The sequence below is a fragment of the Chrysochloris asiatica genome, unplaced genomic scaffold (assembly GCF_000296735.1).
Source record: "Chrysochloris asiatica unplaced genomic scaffold, ChrAsi1.0 scaffold00305, whole genome shotgun sequence".
Taxonomy (NCBI): Eukaryota; Metazoa; Chordata; class Mammalia; order Afrosoricida; family Chrysochloridae; genus Chrysochloris; species Chrysochloris asiatica.
This window is the reverse complement of record NW_006408823.1, coordinates 465,757-483,290: the sequence shown is the minus strand read 5'-3', so window position 1 is coordinate 483,290 and position 17,534 is coordinate 465,757. Positions and strand designations below refer to the sequence as shown.

At 45.5% G+C, this 17,534-nt stretch overlaps 1 protein-coding gene across 2 annotated transcripts in view; it reads left to right on the top strand.

Moving 5' to 3' along the window:
* The first annotated feature begins 15 nt into the window (after positions 1 to 15).
* Positions 16 to 17,534, top strand: part of CREBBP (CREB binding protein) — a 134,724-nt gene continuing 117,205 nt past the window's right edge. For both annotated transcript variants that reach the window (XM_006874875.1, XM_006874874.1), the window contains exon 1: positions 16 to 100. In XM_006874875.1, the coding sequence (XP_006874937.1) occupies positions 16 to 100 (85 nt within the window). The remainder of the gene's footprint in view (positions 101 to 17,534) is intronic.

The window sequence follows — 17,534 nt, the reverse complement described above, 5'->3', positions numbered from 1 at the left end:
CGGGAGCGGGCGAAAATGGCCGAGAACTTGCTGGACGGACCGCCCAACCCCAAACGAGCCAAACTCAGCTCGCCCGGATTCTCGGCGAATGACAGCACAGGTGAGGGGGGCCGGGCGGGCCTGTCACCCCGCCGGGGGCCGGGCGGGGGTCCCCTACACTTGGACTGCGGGCGGGCCGGTGGCCCGGGGAAGACAGCGGCCCCGACTCGGGCGCCGGCGGCGGGTGGCCAAGTTGGTGTCAGGACTGTCAATGTGCTGCGCCGGGCCCTGCGGGGCAACGGGAGCAAGGCGGACTTCTTCGGGAGGAAAGTGAGGCGTAGTCGCCTGGAGGGAGGTGGACGGCCCCGAGGGTCAGTCCATGCTCGGGTCCGAGGGGGGAATCCTCGCAGCCCTTAGGACCACTCGATGTGTTTTTCCAAACGGGGAGCACTGTTGACCGGGCCCCCCTTCAGCCCAGCACGTCCGCAGCCACCCGCTCGCTCTTGGAAGTTTTTTGGGGGACAGAAAAAGTGTAGTGGTTCATTGGGAAGACTCCCTTTGTTTTTGTCACTTACTCATTCCATTCTTCAAAAACCCCAAACTTCCCTGAGGGAGATGTCACAAAAGTTGCTGTGATGTGTTTAACCTCACCTAGAGAACTTTGAAAGAAAGTTAACAGCAGATTCTTCCCAGCCACGCAGCCTCCATTCCAGCTTGTCTTGGTTTTACAGCGTCGCTGTCCAAGACAATTTAAGTTAAGGAATGTAGAAATGACAGTTTTTCCAAAAATGTTTGCAGGATATGGAGCAAATCATATATGTGTGTGTGTGTATATATATATATATATATTTTTTTTTCTTTTTCTTATTAAACAGCATCCATGAAAACTTGCTTAGGTAATCCTATTCGTTGCCTAAGAAAAGTATGGTAGTTTTTGCTTCGCGGGATAGTCTGGGTTCTTGGGGGATGGTTCATGGTAACAGTATTTCCTCTTTGAGAGCTGTCGATTCCGCAGCAAAAACTTGGGTGCCGGCGCGAGCGATTTCCGTCTCAAATGCAATCCGCCTTTTTCTAGCGCAGCGTCGTTCGCTGCTGTAGCAGCGTCTGAAAAAATCCGTTCATTCTGAATGGGTCCAAATTGAATTAGACCATTGCTGCAGTGCCTTCAGATTTGCACCAGACCCAGCTGCTCCACTTGTGGAAAGATTTCTGTGACTGTCCATTTGCCTAGACGAAAATCCAGTCTTGCCTTTGAAACAAAGCTTGAGTCTCCCATGGTTTCAGTTCCAAGACAGTTCCTGGAATCCAGTTATGAAAAATGTCATGTCAGTGTTAATGTAGAAATGGGAGAGGTCATTTTTTAAAAAACCAAATTCATAAAAAGTAGGTTTTTATTTAGTTAAAACTTTTGTGCAACAGTGTGGGGGTAGACTTGAGGGGGATAGCTTATGAAATTACTAGATATACTCTTTTTTTGAAACCCAATAGAGTTGGGCCTAGCATTAATTTAGTAAAATCAACATATATGAAGTGAAAAACTTGGAGGCAGCTATGCTTAAAATGTCATTTGGCTGCAAAACAGATCTTAATTTGCTTCATTTCACCTTGCTATGTGAGGGAAAAGTTTTTCACCACAGGAAATGTAGATAGGACCAGGAAAGTTCAGCTTTGAAGCTTGTCCTCTGAAACCTGGTTGTGCATCTTTGCAACCATTGAATGGCAGTTACTGCTAGCTTGTTTTTTATAGAGAGAGAGGAATGAGTGACACGGACTTAGCCAAAAGGGGGTGGGTGTCCTGCTGTGTACCTTCAGATGCTTCCAAGGTGGACCCCACAGGGTGGTCTTTTTGGGTAGTTCTGTGCTGTTCATCACAGCAAAGTTAATCAGGAAGGTTGTCCTACTCTTAGAAATCTTTCTTCCTTGCCATTTTTTTTACCCTTGTAAGGAACAAACAGGAGCCCTTGTACTTTTCCAGATGTGGAACAAAAGATTTCATTTTTTGATGGCTCCATTTAAAATAGTCCAAAGAATAAAATTCATGACCATACTTCACTTTGGTCCTTGGATTCATCACTATCACGTTTTTTTACGAAAGGGCCTATCAGTAGGGGGAGGGCAGGGGAGACCCAGGAGGAAAGAAGCACATTATACAAGGTCCAGCCTGTGGTCATGAAACGGATAGAATGGTTAAGATATCTGATGAGCAAGTAAACATGTCCACTCACTCCATTCAAAGGATTGGAATGGGAATGTGGCCAGGGTCTGGGGAGAAATAACCTGCAGAGACTCAGCGGTATTTTAGTGACTAGTGATGGGAGGTGGAGGAGGTGTCTTGTGATAGCATGTGAGGGAGGGGGGCTCTGGGCCCAGGAAATGGGGAGAAACGGAGTGAGTTCCAGGCTGCCCTGTTAGTATGTGAAAATGGACCCCAAAGCACCCTGCCTGCAGGTTGTTTGAAGCCTGGGGTGGAGGGGAGGGATGGAGAGGAAAAACAGAAGATACTAAGGAAAGGGTACTAATCCCAAGCGCAAGTCTGGGTTCTGCAAGGACACACTTCAGTGCTTCACATGTTGTTGCAATACCTTCTCTAGTTGTATGTGGAGCTTCAGCTCTTTCTCATACATGTGACTAGTCTTCCCTTGGCCCTCCACATAAAAAATGGCAACCTTGTGTGTTAGACGTTTTGGAAATATCCTTAACTTAGTATATCCAAGTTAAAACAAAGCATGAGTATCTTTCAACAGAGTGGATTTGTGATTTAACTGTAGGAAAAATCAATATCCAGGCAAGCCGTAGACTTTTTTTTTTTAGGGTTGGGGAGTCAAATTGACATACAATAAATAGGCTTTGTATGTAATCATTTTTAAACCTACATTCTGAAAATTGCACACAGGTATAAGTCATCTGGTGTCCCTAAGAAGTTAGGACGGTTCCTAAGGTGAATCCCTTTAAAATGCAGCAGGAAAGCTGTTGTAAAGAATGCTTGTGGTGTGACTACTGTGACCAGCCAAAATACAATATCTTCTACTTCTCTGTGTGTGCAGTGCCTTCTGTATCTTCAAGCTCTGCTTCTCATTTTGAACCTCACGGTATTTCCAGAGGCAGAAAGAGAAGATGCTAACTTGGCTATTTTTTAGGTAAGGAGTCAGACTTGAGAGAGATGATTTGCCCAAAGCAACAGTCAAAGCCAGAACCCAAGACTAAACCATGAACGCAAATTTAAAAAGCAGCCCACTGCAGCCCAGTGATTGTGAGTTAGCATACAGGACAGAGGAGCATGGCCCAGAGAATTCCCAAGGCTGACATCTCTACAGAAACAGTCGGCCTCATCTTTCTCCGGAGGAGCGGCTGGCTGGTGGGTTCAACCAACCATTCAGTTGGCAGCTGAGGCGCTTAACCACTGTGCCACCAGGGTACCCTTTAACGCTAGTAGTTCTGTATATTTTATAAATCTACATTTGCCCACCTTAAATTTGCTTATTAGACTGACCCAGGAGACTGCCAGACTTTGCAGGCTTCAACAGTAAAACTCTAGAAAGTGAGTTAAATTCCCAAGGGGAATGTTTGTTACCACCTATGGGGGCTGATTCTGACACAGGGGGGGTGTTCATGTGTGCTTACTGGAATGGATAATTGAGAGATGGCCAAGTTAATCTGATTGTGTCACTGAGTCCTAGCTAAAAGGAAATACAAGGTTTCCTAAAGACTTGTAGAGCCAAGGCTTTCCATGCCTGTGCCTTGCTTTTATTTATAAAAACCGTAGCAAGAACATAGAGTACCTTTGCAAGACGGGTGAGGACAGTGGCTACCATTTGAGGCCCCTCTGGTGTGATGGTTGTTGTTGTTATTGTTATGTGCCGTGGAGTTGATTCCAACTCATAGCGACCCTGTACAGGGTTTCCGAGGCTGTAAATCTTTACGGAATTAGAAAGCCTCATCTTTCTCCTGCGGAACAGCTGGTAGTTTCGAACTGCTGACCCTGCAGTTTGCAGCCCGATTCGTAACCATTGCACTACCAGAGCTCCTCTCGGTATGATGGTAGTTTGTAGAAATCCCACCAAGGGAACCTTGGCACTCCGGACCGGTGTTGGGTCTTAGTGACCCTAGATGGTAGCATTAAACTGCCCCATTGGCTTTCTTACTGAGTCCTGGCTGCTGGACTGCAAAGTCGGTTTGAACCGCAAGGTTGGGAGTCAAGCTCCCCAGTTGCTCCTTGGAAACCCTGAACAGGGTTGCTATAGGTCAGAACTGACTCGATGACACTCAATAACAATCTAAGCTGGGTTTTTCTTCCATGTAAAGCTGATGGATTTGAACCATGGACCTTTTGGTTAGCAACTGGCACTTAACCCTTGTGCAACCAGGGCCACAGAGCCTTAACAGTATATAAAAAGATTGAGAAACATTAAAGATTTGGAGTGCTGATGTGGTGCTGCAGGATAATGCATGGACCTCAAGTTTGGTGGTTCCAACCTTACCAGCTGCTCATTGGAAACCCTATATAGGGTTACTTTGAGTCGGAATTGACTTGATGGCACTTGACGCTGATACTGTGATTCTTAAACATACAGGTAGTCCCTTACTTACAACGTGGTTCTGTTGCAGTGACTGTCTTTAGTCAGTTCTGATGTAAGCCAAGAACTTTTTTTTTTCCATTAAGTTTCCACTATTGCCGTTTAGTGTCAGTCTTTACAAATCCTGCCCTTACTTGTCTTTGGGGATTGGCATGAGAATGATAACAGCAGGTTCTGTGCTGCAACACTGTATGTAGTATACTTTACTAATGTGGTGGTTTACAATATAATTGTTGTTGTGTGCCGTTGAGTTGGTTCCAACCGATAGCAACCCTGTATAGGGTTTCCCGAGGAGCCGCTGGTGAACTTGACTTTGCATTCAAACCGACTTTGTAGTCCAGCGCATTAACCCACAGCACCACAACAGTAAGATGTATAAAAACCCAGGGTGCTGCTTCGTAATTTGAATATGTCTTAGTTGAGACCACATATAATTGCAAATGACTTACAAAGGGACTGAGGCCTAGTCCAACTATGAGAAGTTGATGTTAAGACTAGATTGTTAACCTCTGCTTTTACAGTAAGCTTCTAAGTTGTGTAACAAAATATACAATTACTCAAGCTCTGTCTGTGCAGTGGAAGTGCCTTAATGTAAGTTTAAGTGCTGACTTTGTGTTTTTACTCAGTATGTCCAAACTCAAAGTAGTTAAACATGACTTTGCCAAAATATGCCTTACCTTGCTAAAGATGAAATGTACCTGATTGTGGGTTTTAAGATGGTTTAATTCTGGGCTCCCTTCTCTTTATCTTCCTCAAACCCATCCGCTTCCATGAAGTTAGAGGCCATACTAAAGGTGATTCTCAAAGAGGCTGCAAATAACCAAGAAAGCTTTACTGTGGAAGGGTACAGTGTAGCTTTGAGAGCAGCTCTGTAGTTTGTACTATTCCAAGCCTGACTGACCTTAAAATCCCCCTTTCTATGTAATGTTGTTGTTGTTAAGTGCCATCGAGTCGGTTCCGACCCGTAGCGACCCTGAACAGGGTTTCTGAGGCTGTAAATCTTTATGGGAGCAGAAAGCCTCTTTCTCCCACAGAGCAGCTGGTAGTTTCGAACTGCTGATCTTGCGGTTCGCAGACCGATTCGTAACCACTACGCTACTTATCTCTTGTCTATAAAGGGTCTGAGAATTGTGGGCAGTGGAGCCCCAATTGTAGCTCCTCCACTCTACTGTTTGAGCACAGAGTGGCCATGGCTGTGTTCCAGCAGAACTGGAGTTAACACAAACGGGCAGCAGGATTTGGCCCATGGGCTGCAGTGCCAACTCATGAAGTGGTGTGGGCTTAATGCTTTTAAGGAGCATGTGGGAGTCCTGGACCGACGACGTGGTGCTTAGACTGGGTGGCTATCAACAGTGCAGGGTCGAGTCTGAAGACAGTGGCCCTGAGGTGAGGAGCCCAAGTGAACCAGTCGGGAGCCGAGTTTGCCTGGACATTTCAGCTCATGACAGACCCATGTTGGTCTAATTTGTATGTCTGCTTGTTTAGAATCAGGTGAGTTGAACCTGGCATCTCACTTTGTTCCTAGTAAGAGGAGAAAAACCCAATTCGCTTAGTGAGGATGTGGTTTTGTGTATTTGTGTTCTGTTGACCCCAGTGGCCCACACAGCGCCTCCCATCCCTCATATATCATGGGAGCCTCAGTCTTCTTCCCAGCACACTGTAGGCTCACAGGACCCTGGCAGGATTGGGTGACAACCGTTACGTACCCTTCACTGTTCTCTCTTCTCCCAAGGTTTACTTTTAAGCCAAATCCCCCAAAACCACATACCCTGCTGTTGCGTGGACTTTGGACTCACAGCGACCCTGTAAGACAGAGAGGGAGCGCCCCAGAGGGGCTCCAAGACTGTCTTCTTTGTGGAAGCAGATAGTCTCATCTTTCTTATGGCATGCCTGGTGGGTTTGGACCACCCACCTTTGGTTAGAAGTTGAGTGCTTTTAACCACTTTGCCACCAGCACTTCGCCGTAAGTCTTAGGGTCTGCCTTCTGTTTCCCTGATTCTGAGTTCACAGAGACGCACTTACACACATGGCTGTATGTTTTCACCTGAGACCCACCCAGCTGGCTCTTGGAGTGCTCTGGCAAGCATGTGACGATGGCACAGGCTCTGTTGGTGCCCAGAGTGGTGTGGGAGCCAGGCCAGGCGGCTGGGCTTCCACTTCCTGTGCAGATTTAACTAGACAAGTTCCATCATCTCTGAGCCTCAGTTTCCCCATCTGTAAGACAGATGCTACCGATTCCTGTCTCAGAGCATGGTCGTGAGGGTAGACAGATGACTGGCACTGTAGTTACCAGCCTGATTGGAAACAGGAGCCATGGTGTGTATAGAAGTCCAAGTGGACAGGCCTGTCTGTGGTAGCCCACTCCAAGAGGGGGAGCCAGGAGTTCTGTAATCAATAAGAGTGATTTCCCCCTCCCCTGTCATTTGTAATGGTTGTAAATGGAATGTGGTGACCTTGCAATTTTAAAGTCAGCAAAACTTGAAGGGTGTTCTGAAAACTCTTACTAGCTTGGAAACATGCTCTGGATTGTGCATGCAGTCCTGTCTCTTCACTGGATTTTCATCCACTTTGAGATACCTGGGAAGAGATCGCCGTGGATAGAGGATTCTGAGGGAGGCCTTTGGGTAGGTTAGTACTATATTGTGGAGATAAGACTTATGGGAAAAGAAAACTTGAGGAAAGTATACAAAATGCCATCAAATGAGAGAGTGTCAGCAAGGCTTTCCACCGAAACCTTCATTTACTCACCTGCTTCTGCAGCGTGCCCTGTGTGCAGAGGGTTGAGGGCCGCCTTGGTGTCCTGGAGCAGGGACTTGGGTTCAGGGAAACCTACACCTTGTGAATATCTCTGAGGAGCAAGGTAACTGAGCAAACCCACCTGGTGTTTATGCCTTCCAGAAGTTCTCTGACCACTTGCTCCTGCCCTTTTGTGCCTCTTCTCAGATTGTCTTCTGGTGGTCCTGTGAGCCCCGCTCTGCTCAGCAGCATGGCTGATCTTCAGCCACTCCAAGTCCTGTTCCTCCAGCAAGGTCCCCTGAGTTGATGGGGGTGGGGTGGGACACACTTTCCTTAGTCCACCTTTCAGGAGCCTTCTCGTTTCTCAGCCCACCATAACACTTCTTGTGAGGCTCTGAGACCCTGACAGGAGGTCTGAGGGCCAGAGTGCTCTGCTAGCCCCGAGAGCTTGGACCAGAGAGTGTCTCTAAAGGTGTGGTGGGAAGTAAGGGGGCTGTATTTATTCTTATTAATTCTTCAGCAATTTTGTGAATGACTGTCCTTGTCTTTGAAAAACCACCCTTAGGGCGTTCTGTGGTCTCAATTTGGTAAGCAAGGCTTTTTTTGGACTTTATGTCTAAAAGTTGAACTCCTTTATTTTTAAATCTTGCCCTTAAGAAATACTTGGGTACCGTCCCTGTGGCATTCTACCCCCCCTCCCCATGCTTTACTTCCATGAAGCAAAAGAATGTTTAATTGAATCACTACTAAGGATAGTAGCATCTAATGTTGAGAGTGGTCCTTGTTGAATCTGACTTCCAGTCCTATATTTCTAGGTGCACCGTCTGCTACTGTTGGAGACTGTTAATTTCTGCGTATACAGTAGCTGTGTTTTACAGCGGCACCTTGACCAACTGTTTGAATGGAAGGAATCTAATAAGGAGAAAACTCAAGCCGTTTGAAATGGGGCTGTGCAGTTTTGCCCCATTTGTTCTTTTTAAATTCAGAAGCTTTCTTTTGCCCCGCCCCAAAAAGCCTGGATTTTTCTTATCAAAACAGAGTTTGCTTGGACCTGTTTTAATTATCTAGCTAGAATCGCCCAGGAAAGAGCCAGAAAAAGGAGCTGCAGCTCTTAACGATGGTGTGTAAGCAGACTTGTACAACCTTCGGACAGAGTGGATTCTGGTGTTTGATTACAGTCTGAACGATAGCCCGCAGGAGCCACAGGAATCTGTCTAATAATTAGGGCTTACCTTGACAATTACGGACTGCAAGCGCTTGACCCAATTCCTTTGGATTAAAATATTTGGAGTATTTGTCACCTGATTTAAAAGTAGAACCTTCTACTCATGACTCAGAGTTGAAGGAAATGTCAGAGCTTTTTATACTGGGAGGCAGGCAGCGTGTGGTGAGGAAGGCGAGTGGACGCAGAGTCCCGACTCCCTGTCATCAGCTCTGTGACTTGAACCAGTGATTTCCCACTTGGGCTTGGGAGGGTCTCCTCTCTGAGAGGGAACAAGATTTTCTTACAGTTTTGTTCTACTGCCCATTTTGACTAGTGGACCTTTGGGCTACTGGGATGTCTGATGGTGCGGTGGTGAAGCGCTCAGCTGCTAACCGAAAGGTTGGTGGTCCGGGACCCATTATCAGCTTCGCTGCAGAAAGGCCTGGTGATCTGCTCCCATGAAGTTGACAGTTTAGGGTCTTGTGGACAGTTCATCTCCGGCACGTGGGGTCACTGTGAGTGGAAAATGAACTTGACGGCACTCCCAGACATGATGACTGGCATATAGTCAGTGCTGTGTGCACCTGAAAGCAACACCATAGACTGACTGTCTTGTAGAGAGGGTGGCCCTGCAGGCACCTGGCCCTCAGACCTGGGAGGAGGAGGATTGGGATCATGGAGGCCCACAGAAGGTGCTTGGTGAAGAAGATATGGGAAGCACACCTTCCATGCTCCAGGTCTGGGACAGCTGAAGTTTGTCACATGACCCACTGGCTACAGTGCTCAGCTGCTAACCAAAAGATTGGGGATTTCAACCCACCAGTGGTTCCATGGGAGCAAAGACCTTAGAGGCTGCTCCCCTAGAGGTGACAGCTTAGAAGACCGAATTGGGGCAGTTCTCCTCTGTCCTACGAGGCTGCAGTGATTCACTACGGCTTGATGGTACACAACAACGTCATGGATAATAGTGTGACTCCATTGCCTCACTGTGTTTGAAGTTAAGCTCTTTATTGGGGAGTTGAACTCCAATTAAATGGAACTTTATCTCTAGTTATTCTTCAAACAAGGGCTTGAATTAGGGTCAGGACTTAGAGAAGGAGGGAAAATAAGGATAGAGAAATGATTAAAAAAAAAAAAAAAGTCTTTTTTTTCTTTAGGAAGCAGAGTTGGGGGCAGTTGGTCGGGGGATTCTGGTCCAGCTTGAGCCTAGTGGACTGGTTAAATGAGATAACAATGAAGCAAAACTTGTGGTTTAGCTTCCTCCAGTCTGAGGAAGAATGGGTTCAGCTGCTTGCTCAGGAGATAAGTAATTGTGAATTTTCTCTACCTACAAATTGTATAATTAACCCAATCATTGCTGTTGAGTCGATTCCGACTCATAGTGACCCTGTAGGTAGAGAAGACTTGCCCCCATAGGGTTTTCTGTAATCTTTATGGAAACAGACTATCTCTTCCTAAGAAAAGGTTTAGCAGCCAAGCACTTTAACCATGGTGCCATCAGGGCTCCTGATTCTATAATAGTTTAGGAAATTATTTCAATAGAGGTTACTGTTTTCAAGTCTCCTAGAAATTCTAGGTGTGGAGATAGTTTTTTTGTTAGTAAAAATTGTCACCTGGGGACAGAGAATTTTGTTTCACGTGACTCATGGATATGTTTATATTGACTCATGTACATGATTAATAAATAATTTTTATTGATAATAACAAGGCATACAATATTGGTAGGTTTTCTGTGTCGTCTGGGTCGTTCATCTATTGCCATTAGAGCCAGTTGTTGCTTGAAGAGCACAGTCTGAGCGTCTCTTGAACAATGTGAGGGATTCCTGTGGATTATCAAGAGAGAATGTCTCGTGTTGTAGTCCTCATCAACGAGTCTCTCAACCTCTTAGCATTTAGGAGAAATGAGCGTAAGCGAATGGACTTGGACAGCTCCTTTGCTTGGCACTCCAGCCAGTAGAATCCTGACACTGGACATCTCTTTTGTCCAGTTTTGGAGCCCCAGGCCATGTACTGAGCGCCTGACAGGTAAGCCGTGAGAGAGGCGCTAAAGTCGTTACGCATAGCCAGGTGATGCTAGTAGTTCCTAAATTGGACAACCCAGCTGGAGCACACTGACTGACCTCTTCGCTTGTCTGGAGCTGTCTGTAGGGTATGCTCTCTGTGGCTTGAAGGACCAGGTTCATGTAAGAAGGACCCTGTTTTTAAGATGGAAGACTTAGGGTTTCAGGTCTCTCATTTCAGGATTATTTGCTCAGTTAGAAAACAGCTATCACTTTTGGTGTAGATGACACCACAGGCTCAGCTCCTGCCTTCATGTAGGTTGTGGGGAGGACAGCCCCTAAACAGATCACTACAGCCAGGGTCCTTGCCTAGTTGGAGACCAGGACAGAAGGGGCCTGAACCTGTTCTGCTGTCTGTCGGGAGTGGTGTTTGAGCTGAGCTGTAGGATGTTGGGGAGGTGGGCGGGAGCTAGTCTAAGCAAAGGGAATGGCAAGTGTGCCAGCCTGGAGGGATAGCCTCTTGGAGACAGAACAAGTTTTACAAAAATCAATTTTGTTTTTGTTTTACATTCAGTGGCCTGCCAACATTACGGAGGCTGCGAGGTTTTGCTTCTGAGTGGGTAAAGAAGGTGGTGTGGTCCTGTCTGGGGAGTCATTAATGGGCTCCATTGTCTTCGCCACCAATCTGTCTGAGCATGCTCAGTGCAGGGCCTGTGCTGGGCCTTGGTGGCTCAGAGGTGTACAACCATTGCTACCTCAGGGGACTAGTGGTTTACAGTGCTCACTGAGATCTGTGTAACCACATGAGGTCGGTGCTGGATGGGAGGACCCCTGAGCTGAAGGCCCCTGCAGGAGGACTAGGAGCAACCGGTGGCCAGGAGGCAAAGGCCATGGGGAGCCTGGAAAGGCAGAGTCAAGAGCTTTGGGAACAGTGCACAGGTAGACCCCTCCTACCTGCTTCTCCAAGGTGCATTTGCCCACTGAAGTTCAATTCTGTGAAGGGGACAGCTATAGTCTCATCTGTTCCAGTCCCTCCCATTTGGGGAAAGAATCGGACCAAGTTCCATTAGGAAAACTGAGTGTGAACAACCAAAGTACTAGCAGACCTCGGAGATAGCGCGGGTTGGGTCCCAGACCACCACTATCAAGTGAAGACCCCAGTCTAGCAAATCACACCAATATTTGGTTTCCCATTGCTTGTAAAAGTTATGCTGACCCTAGACTGTAGGCTATGAAGTGTGGAATAGCATGAAGAAAAAGTTTGAAATTATTGGGAGAATGACCAAAATGGGACACAGTGACACAAAGTAAGCACTTGCTGTTGGAAAGATGTTGCCAAAAGCCCTCAATTTGTAAAAACCACAGTATCTGTGAAGCACACAGTAAAGTGAGATACATCTGTAATTCCGGATGACTTTAGCATCTCCACTGCCCCAGGAGCCCACTTAACTCACCAGCCGCTTTGTGGGGGAAAGACCTGGTGATGTGCTTGTGTGACTGTGACAACTAAGAACCTGTATGGTACACGTTTGCTCTGTCACATGGGGACACCATGAGTTGAAAATAGATAGAGTAGCCCCCTGCAACAATAAATGAGTTTCGTGTCATCTTAGGATCAGGGGTTTTGATTTAATCATCAGAATGCACTTGGTGTGTGGCAAGTTCATACCAGGGTTAAGTGTTGTAGTTTTCCAGTTTCTAGAGACGTTGTTTAAAACCTGTGGATTTGGTTACCTGCCTTTTTAGATGATATGTTGTCGTTGTTAAGTGCTGTTGAGTGGGTTCTAACTCATAGCGATGCTCTGTAGGGTTTCTGAGGAGCAGCTGGTGGGTTTGAACCTCCGACCTTGCAGTTAGCAGTCCCATGCTTATTTTACTGCACCACCCCAGGATGCCAGTGTATGATATGCTCTTGTTCAGTGCTGTCGAGTGAGTTCTGACTCACAGCGATCCTGTAAAGAGTTTCTTAGGAGCAGCTGGTGGGTTTGAACTGCCGATCTTGTGGTTTAGCAGTTCAGTGCTTACCCAACAGCATAACACCAGGACTCCAGTATATAATATTGTTATTGTTGTTAAAGTGCCATCGAGTTGGTTCTGACTCATAGCGACCTGTTACAGGGTTTCCGAGGAACAGCTGTGGTTTTGAATTGCCAACCTTGTGGTTCAAGCCAACTTGCAGTCCAATGTTTTATCCTACATGTCACACCAGAACTCACACCAGAACTCCAGTATATGACATACATATAACTAAATAACCAGCTTCTACCCCAAGCTGATAAGGAGTTCTGGTAGCGTAATGGCTACGAATCGGGCTGCTAACCTCATGGTCAAGTAGTGTGAAACTACCAGCTGTTCCGTGGGAGAAAGATGAGGCTTTCTGCTCCCGTAAAGATTTATAGCCTCAGAAACCCTGTACGGGGTCTCTATGGTCTCCACGGCACCGTAACAACAGCCCCAAGCTGATACAGTGCTTCTAGGAATATTCACATGAATGTCACACCTTCCCATTAGTTTTGTTGGCTAATTAATCTAGATTGCAAAACACTGAAAATAACCCAAAAGTCCTTCAGAAGAGAGAGTTGAATAATTTATGATCAATAAAAAGTTTGTAGAAAAAGCATCATAAATTAGGTTCTTTGGGCATAAAAAATACATGCAAAAGTGTGCATAGGGAATTCTAGAAATTTTATCTGAGGTAAGGAACATGGGGATCGTTTAAGGGGCTCCTACTTTACTCTCTGGTAGTGTAGCAGTTACGAATCGGGCTGGGAACTGCAGGGTAAGCAGTTCAAAACTACCAGCTGTTCCACGAGAGAAAGATGAGGCTTTATACTCCAGTAAAGATTTACAGCCTCGGAAACCCTGTACAGGGTTGCTATGAGTTGGAACTGACTCCACGGCACATAACAACAACAACTTTACACTGCATGCTTTGTGTGCTCTTTTGTTGTTAAATCATGAACATGTATTCTTTAAGAAAAAAATAATTGTTGTTGTTGAGAATATACACAGCAGAACATACACCAATTCATCAGTCTCAGAATGAACAGTTTGGTGACTGATTACCATTCGCCCTTCGTTCTCTCTCGATGACATAAACTTACAATTCTGTAGGTTCCTTTCTGGCCTCTGGAGTTGCTGTTGGTTGTCAGTTGGATTTCATATTGTTGTTGAGTGCCATCGAGTCGATTCTGACCCTTAGTAACCCTGTATAGGGTTTCCAAGGAGCAACTGGTGAGCTTGAATCACTGGCCTTGCGATTCAAGTGTTTTTGCAGCCTGGCGCATTAACCCACAGCGCCACACCAGGACTGCTGGATCCCATATAGATAGATAGATTTTAAAAGAATAGAATGCTCAAGCACACGTTCTTTACTAGTTAAGCTAAATTAGTGTTTGGTTTTAAGCATACATTCTAGCCCACAGAGAAGCTTTTATCTTGAGTGTTTAGTAACAGGAGAATCTGGCCAATGATGAAGCAACCTTTTGCTTGGTTCCTATTGCAAAACCTTTTGACCTCTAGTAAGAGAATTTGAACAGAATGCAAATTGACTAGGAGGTGCTGTCCATAGATAAGAGGATGGGCTTGTATTTAGTGTGGTGTCCAGTCCTCGCTTCCTTTCCCACCAGCATCTCTAAATCCTGTCTGTCCATTTGTGATTTCTACATCTTTATGGATGTGCTGGAAGCTACAGAACCTAACATCAAACGTCACGTTTTCTGGAGCGTTTGGAGATCATGTCAGATCTCTCAACATGAGCACTCTTCCTATATTACCACCACACTGGAGACAAACTGTTGTTTATACGCTGCCACATTCTTTTAAAAACGACGCTACTTTTGAAACCTCTGTGTTGAAAGTATTTTTCTTTTCCTGCCTTTCAAGTTCATTTGCATGCTGAAACTATTTTAAACTCATAATTGAACCCATTTTTTATTTTATCCTAAAACCTTAAACACTGCAACAGGAAATTGGGCCACCTGGGCCTGGACATGGGTGTGGGGGGAGGCAAGGATCTCTCTTTTAAAACAATTTGGTGTAGTGCTGTGAGTTAAAGTGCTGGACTGCAAAGTCGGTTTGAACCGCAAGATCGGTGGTTCAGGCTTGTCAGCTACTCCTCAGTAACCTTACACAGGGTCGCTATGGATCGAAACTGACTCGATGGCATTTAACAACAACAACAACAACAACATTTAATTACCTAATTAGGGCATCAAACCTCAGGACAGGACAGAAAGCTATAAAGTGAGCTCTTCCCTCCCTGTGCCCCTCAGGTGATTTCCCCCCAGCTTGGTCCTCTGAGAACTTCCAGGGGTCTCTATCTATAGGCATGCCCCTTCCACTCTTGCTTTTTTCTTTTTAGTTGATGGGAGGTAACATCCTGCCTGCCCTGTTGCACACCTCTACCTGTCAGTGTGCGGAGAGCTTCCTCAGTATCTCTTTATAGTTGCCTGAGGTTCTGGTGGCACAGTGAGTTAAGCATTGGACTTTTAACCAAGGTTCAAATCCGTGAGGCAGTCTGCTTCTGTAAAGATTTACAGCATTATGAGCAGCTCTACTCTGCCCTTAGGGTTGCTGTGAATTGGAATCCACTCCATGGCAGTGGGTTTTTATAGTTTGTTTTGATTTTAATAGAGTTCCCGGAGGGGCAGTGGTGGTTCCTAGGTTCAGGAGACCTGAGTTTAATTTCTGGCCATTGACCTCATGCGGAGCCACCATCCTCCCATGTTACTATGAGGTTGAACAGATTTCAGCGGAATTTTCAGACCACCTAGGAAGAAAGGCCTGGTGATCTGCTTCCAAAAATAAGTCGCTGAAAATGCTATGAATCTCTACATCCTATCTGTAGCCGCCAAGGAAATGGGGCAGAACTAGACAGCTTGTTGTTCACCTGAGCATGATGTCGTCATGAGTCCTTGTCGATGTGAAGGCAGCTAGAAACAACAGGATTCTCTCACAATGAGAGATGCCTTACTTGATTTGGCCCCCTCCCCACTGAAAGAACAAGGCACCAGGAATTGATGGAATAAAAATTGAAATCTTTCAAAAAAGTGAGGCTGCACAGGAGGCACTCACTCACCTATGCCATGAAATTTGGAAGACAACTATCTGACTGACTGACTGGAAGAGATCCGTATCTGTGCCAATTCCAAAGAGAGGTGACCCAAAGGAATGTGGAAATCATCGGATAATCTGATATCCCATGCGAGTAAAGTTTTGCTAAAGGTAGTACAGAAATGGCTACAATCATACATGGACAGAGAACTTATAGAGGTTCAAGCCGAATTCAGAAGAGGCCGTGGAACGAGGGATATCATTGCTGATGTCTGATGGATCTTGGCTGAAAGCAGAGAACAGCAGAAAGCTGTTTACCTGTGCTTTATTGACTACGCAAAGGCTTTCGATTGTGTGGATCATGACAAGCTATGGGCAACATTGCGAAGTATGAGTATTCCTGAACACTTAATTGTGTTTATGAGGAATCTGCACCTGGACCAAGAAGCAGTTGTTGGAACAGAACATGGGAACACTGAATGGTTTAAAAATTTAAAAAGATGAGCAACAAGGTTGTTGTATTCTTTCACCATACTTATTCAACCTGTATGCTGAGCAAATAATCCGAGAAGCTGGGTTCTGTGAAGAAAAACATGGCATCAGGATTGGAGGAAGACTCATTAACAACCTGCGATATGCAGATGATACAACTTGCTTGCTGAAAGTGAAGAGGACTTAAAACATTTCCTGATAAAGATCAAAGAGCACAGCCTTCAGTAGGGATTATGTCTCAATGTAAAGAAAACAAAAATCCTCACCACTAGACCAGTAAACGACATTCTTATCAACAGAGAAAAGATTGAAATTATCTAGGACTTCATTCTTTTTGAATCAACTATCAACACTCACAGAAGCAGCAGTCAAGAAATCAAATGACGTGTTGCATTAGGCAAATCTGCTGCACAAGACCTTTTTAAAGTGTTGAAGAGCAAAGATGTCAGCTTGAGGAGTAAGGTACACCTGACCCAACAAGCCATGGTATTTTCAATAACCTCATATGCATGCAAAAGCTGGACAGTGAATAAGGAAGAATGTAGAAAAATTTATGCTTTTGAGTTATGGTGTTGGAGGAGAATATTGAAAGTGCCATGGGCTGCCAAAAGAACCAGTAAATCCGTTTTGGAAGAAGTACAGCCAGAGAGTGCTCCTTAGAGGCCAACATGGCCAAACTTCTTCTCTCATACTTTGGGCATATTGTCAGGAGGGATCAGTCACTGGAGGAAGGATATCATGTTTGGTAAGGTGGAGGGTCAGAGAAAAATTGGAAGACCCCCCAACGAGATGGATTGACCAAGTGGCAGCATCGATGGACTCAAGTGTGGCAACAGTAGTGAGGTTTGCCCAGGATCGGGCAGTGTTTCATTCTGCTGTGCATAAGGTGGCTATGAGTCGGTACTGACTTGATGGCACCTAACAACAACCACTGAAGGGTGTCTGGGTTTTTTTCATTTGGCCCTCTCACAAACAGTGCTTTAGTGAATACTTTCATACCACTGTGTGTCCAGGTGAATCTAAAGAACAAAGTCTAAAACTAGAATTAACAGTTAAAGGAACCACATGCATTTGTAACTGATCATGTCACGGATTGTCCTCCAAGAGTGTGGACGCTGGTGGCTGTTTCAAACTTTAAATGCAGTACTCATCTAGTTGATACGTACTCAAGCTGTCCTTTTAGCTTGTGCTTTGTCATCATTTTGCAGCTCTCTGCCGCTTTTAGCTTGTCTCTAATGTTTGACCATAGTGTTGATGCTTGCCAAAAGGTTGTTAGTTCGAATCTGTCAGCCGCTTGGTGGAAGACCATAGCCCTGGTCACCATCTGGGGCAGTAGTTCTACTCTGTCCTTTAGGGTTTCCGCTGTGAGACAGAATCGTTGGGATAGCAGTGGATCGTGATTTTGATGCAGCAAAGCCATGAGGTGATTTTGGGGATGCAAAAATGAAATGCTACAATTGTAATAGTAACGATCACACAGACTAAATTTTATCC